Here is a 3,590-nt window from a genome sequence, read left to right as displayed (position 1 = left end):
TCAGGGAAAAACCTATTAACCGATTCTGTTTTCGAGCTAACAAAGTCATCAACGTGCTCCCATATTTGGGGAATAAACTCATAATACTAAAACTCATAGGAGTTTTACTACTAAAAGTTTTACTACTAAAAGTTTTACTACTAAAGCATATTGGCTCCTCAAAGGTACCAAAGGAGGGGGTGAGATTAGGGCCCCACATTCAGTGTCTAAACCACAGTCAATAAAAATAATTTAAAGTGAAATCTACATTTTATATCCTATTCTGAAATATTTTTTAAAAGTCTCAAAATTATTAAATGACAGAATATTTCTGGCATATATCTCAACCTGCTGATATTAATGTAAAATATTTCACTAAACAAAAGGTCTACATATTTTAAAACCCTTCATCATTACGACATAGTCAGTATTAAGGGAGAATACCCCCAATAAATGTTAAGATTAAGGAAGATATTTAATTCTAAAAAATTCTGAGGCTGCACAGTAATTTTACAGGTCTTTCTATTTAAGGTAAAACTATTTGACACAAATTGATCCTCTTTTATACCATTGTCCTTTTCTTTTTCCCCCCCTGAGTTGTTCCTGCCGCAGTCTGGCTGGGCACAATCAGAAGCCACTTGTCAAAAGAAACTAACTTTATTTTTAGAACCACACACGCCAAACAAAACAGCCTCTCAGGAAAAATCCTCAGAGCCTCAACTGCCACCACCGGCTTTCCACAAGCCTCTCTCTCCCACACAAGCTTCTCCCCACCTCCCCCAATCCTCCTGCTCTTGAGGCCGATTGGCTGGGTCACGTGGGCGGAGCCAAAAAAGTCCCCCAATGAGCAGCTCCGTGGTCTGAAAGGGCAGGGAAACAGCCCAATGAGCATCACCACAGAGGAGCCAATCAGCTAGATGTTGCTGGGGCCGAGGAGCCAATCAGCTAGATGTTGCTGGGGCCTCTGTGAGCCAATCATCAGCCGACAGCTGGAAGTTTGCTGGCAGCTGGAAGTTTGCTGGGGCCCCTTCGGCTGTGGCTCTCAACAGTTCCTCTGTTGGGTGACTTCTAGAAAAGAAAGGTTTGTTTTGGCTAAGATAGTACGTAAACTTTGTTGAGATTTCGGCAGCAGAGTGATCAATTCAGTAAAGAGAGGTATATACAGCATAGCCTTCACAGTCATTCCTCCTCCTTACAACTGGACGTAGAAAATTTTAGCTGGATCCTTGTAGAAAATCAGACCCAGACACTTTTCCATAATTCACTTTAAATCATTGCTGCTTCTATAACTATGAGCCTGGTTCAGAACTGGCTTTCAGTGACTATATTCTACTGGGAACTTCCCAACCTTTATTGCTACAATGCTCAAATCAGTTTCATGAAAATGGGAACATCCAATAACTCTAATGAGTAGGGATGCACTAAAGCGACTTTAAAATGCTGTTCTGGGAATTATCCACAGTGGTGATTTTGAAAAGAAGATGATTCTATCCATATATATATAGTTCTACTTGCTATACTCTATTGACAAATAGAGTGTACTCTCAACTGGGCAGCCAAAGCCTATAGAAAAATAAAAGTTTCAATGTTACACTCTGAATACAAAGTATTTTAAATAAATATTTTAATTCTATTGTTGGCATTTACAAGTAGAAAGCATACAGTATGTTACAAATATCAAAATGTGAAAAATATGAACGTTACATAAGTAACAAATGTAAAAAAGGTATTTTCTTACCTTCCCTGAAAGTAAGAAAATATTCAGCATAGGAAAATATCAGTATCAAAAACACAGCATAGGTGTAAAAAAAGTTTTTACACAGTATTAAAAAATGATCTACAAAATGACAAAAAGTAAGAAATGTTGCAATTTGATTTTATATAAATTATAAAAACTGGGTACTTGGGAAAATGTTGAATGGATAAAACAGAAGTCCAATCACAGGCTTTGCTTAGGTCAATTTGTTAACATGTTAAAAGCATAGAACATTTTGTTTTCAATAAATAGCTTTTAAAAGTCTCTTAGAAGTTCTCTGGATCATCACTCTGCAGTGGGGAGGGGCATGTGGGGGCCAACACGCGGTTGTTTCGTTCCTCAGGGAAAGCCTGAGGAAAGTCAGGAGGCCACAACTGTTTGCAAAAAAGATTCAGAAATTTTAACATGATTTCGTAAGAAAGAGTTAAAGTGCTGAACAAAATGACTTCATTTTAGTACCCACTGTCATGTAAAACTTAAGCAAATACTCAGCCATTTCTGAGCACCATCGTATATGGAATCTATAATTCTGAAAAGTGTTCATGGTCTTTCCTTCAAGGATGGGAAGGATCTTCACTACACTGTACACAAGGATTGGTTAAACCTCAGGGATCTTGCAATGTAAAACATAATTATAATAATACAATGGAGACAATACACATACGCACTATGAAAGCACAAGTTCTTGCTGCCATGGTAACCGTATTAATTTCAAAATCACAAACCAAACACTTGTAAATAAGCAAAACTTTTCAAATGTTGCATGCCACGTAACTAGCTACAAAATACAATGCATGCGGGAAAACAAATCCAACCAAGCGTATTTAAATTAAACAGTTGTTCTGAGGCTGTTTCAGCAGCATCCTGGTTATTATTTTCAATGTTTCCCTCGACCACCAGTCCATACCGGCCTGTTCTCAACTGTGGCCCGACCTAGCTGGCCGTCTTGTCGTGGTTTGAGTGTTTCTCGCTCTCGCATTTCGTCGTGCCAGCATGTCAACGTCACACGTACTGCTCTGCTTCCCCTTCTTTGGGGACTGGCTTAGTCGGCCCACCTTTACCTTCTTCATTTGCTGCTGCCTTTTCTGGGAGAGACGCCAAATCTTTAAAAACATCTACATAATGGCCAAAGCCAGGCCCCCAGTTCAAAAGGTTGTCCCAGTTGAAGTTCCCTGCTGGCTGGCCAAGCTTCAAGGGCAGAGTGCTGTCAGCTGCCCCGGGTGCGGCCACCTGGCCGCCGGGCCCGCCCTCAGCCCTGCGGCCGTGGTACCTCCTGGGCTTCAGTCTGGCTCCGTAGTTGTCTTCGTCGTCCGCATCCGACTCGTTGACTTGAGACAACTTGGGCATCCTGGAAGTGTACACCATGGGCTTTTCCCTGTCGTATTCCATTTCTGAGCACGTGAAAGACTCGTGCGAGTCGCTGTCGGAGGAAGATTCTGGCGCTGGAATGCCGTCCGCGGGGTTCCTGGTCCTGGACAGGGGCCTCCTGCAGTCGTCCTCGGAAGAAGACCTCCCGTGGTCGGCGCTGCAGATGCTGGGGTTGCGGGGGCGAGGGGTGTTGAGCCTCTCCACCTCCTCAATGGAGAGCCCCACAGGAGGAGAGGACTCGAGGGGAATCTGCCCGGTGGGGTGCTTCAGGCGGCTCCCGGGTCTGGAGCCCTGCGCGGCCATGGCCTGAGGACTCTTGCTCCTGCGCCCCAGCCGCGTGGCGTAGTTGAAGAGGCCCGGGGGACAGGCCTCCCCGTGCATCTCCAGGGCATTCCCGTCCCTGATTGGCAGGTGCAGCTCCCTGGCGGGGCTGTTCCGGTAGAAAGTGGAGGACTTGGAGAAGGGGGCGGGGCTGTGTCGCGACAAG

General features: G+C 44.0%; 1 protein-coding gene across 1 annotated transcript in view; it reads right to left on the bottom strand.

Annotated features, from left to right (window-relative positions):
• Positions 1-1,586: 1,586 nt before the first annotated feature.
• Positions 1,587-3,590, bottom strand: part of Fat4 (FAT atypical cadherin 4) — a 152,373-nt gene continuing 150,369 nt past the window's right edge. Inside the window, 1 exon segment of the mRNA XM_048812032.1 lies at positions 1,587-3,590. This exon segment is cut by the window's right edge and continues 26 nt beyond it. Within this exon segment, the coding sequence (XP_048667989.1) occupies positions 2,738-3,590 (853 nt within the window). The 3' untranslated portion in view covers positions 1,587-2,737.

The sequence above is a fragment of the Marmota marmota genome, unplaced genomic scaffold (genome assembly GCF_001458135.2).
Source record: "Marmota marmota marmota unplaced genomic scaffold, marMar, whole genome shotgun sequence".
Lineage (NCBI taxonomy): Eukaryota > Metazoa > Chordata > Mammalia > Rodentia > Sciuridae > Marmota > Marmota marmota.
Note: the sequence above shows the minus strand (reverse complement) of the source record. Positions and strands in the feature narration are given on the sequence as shown.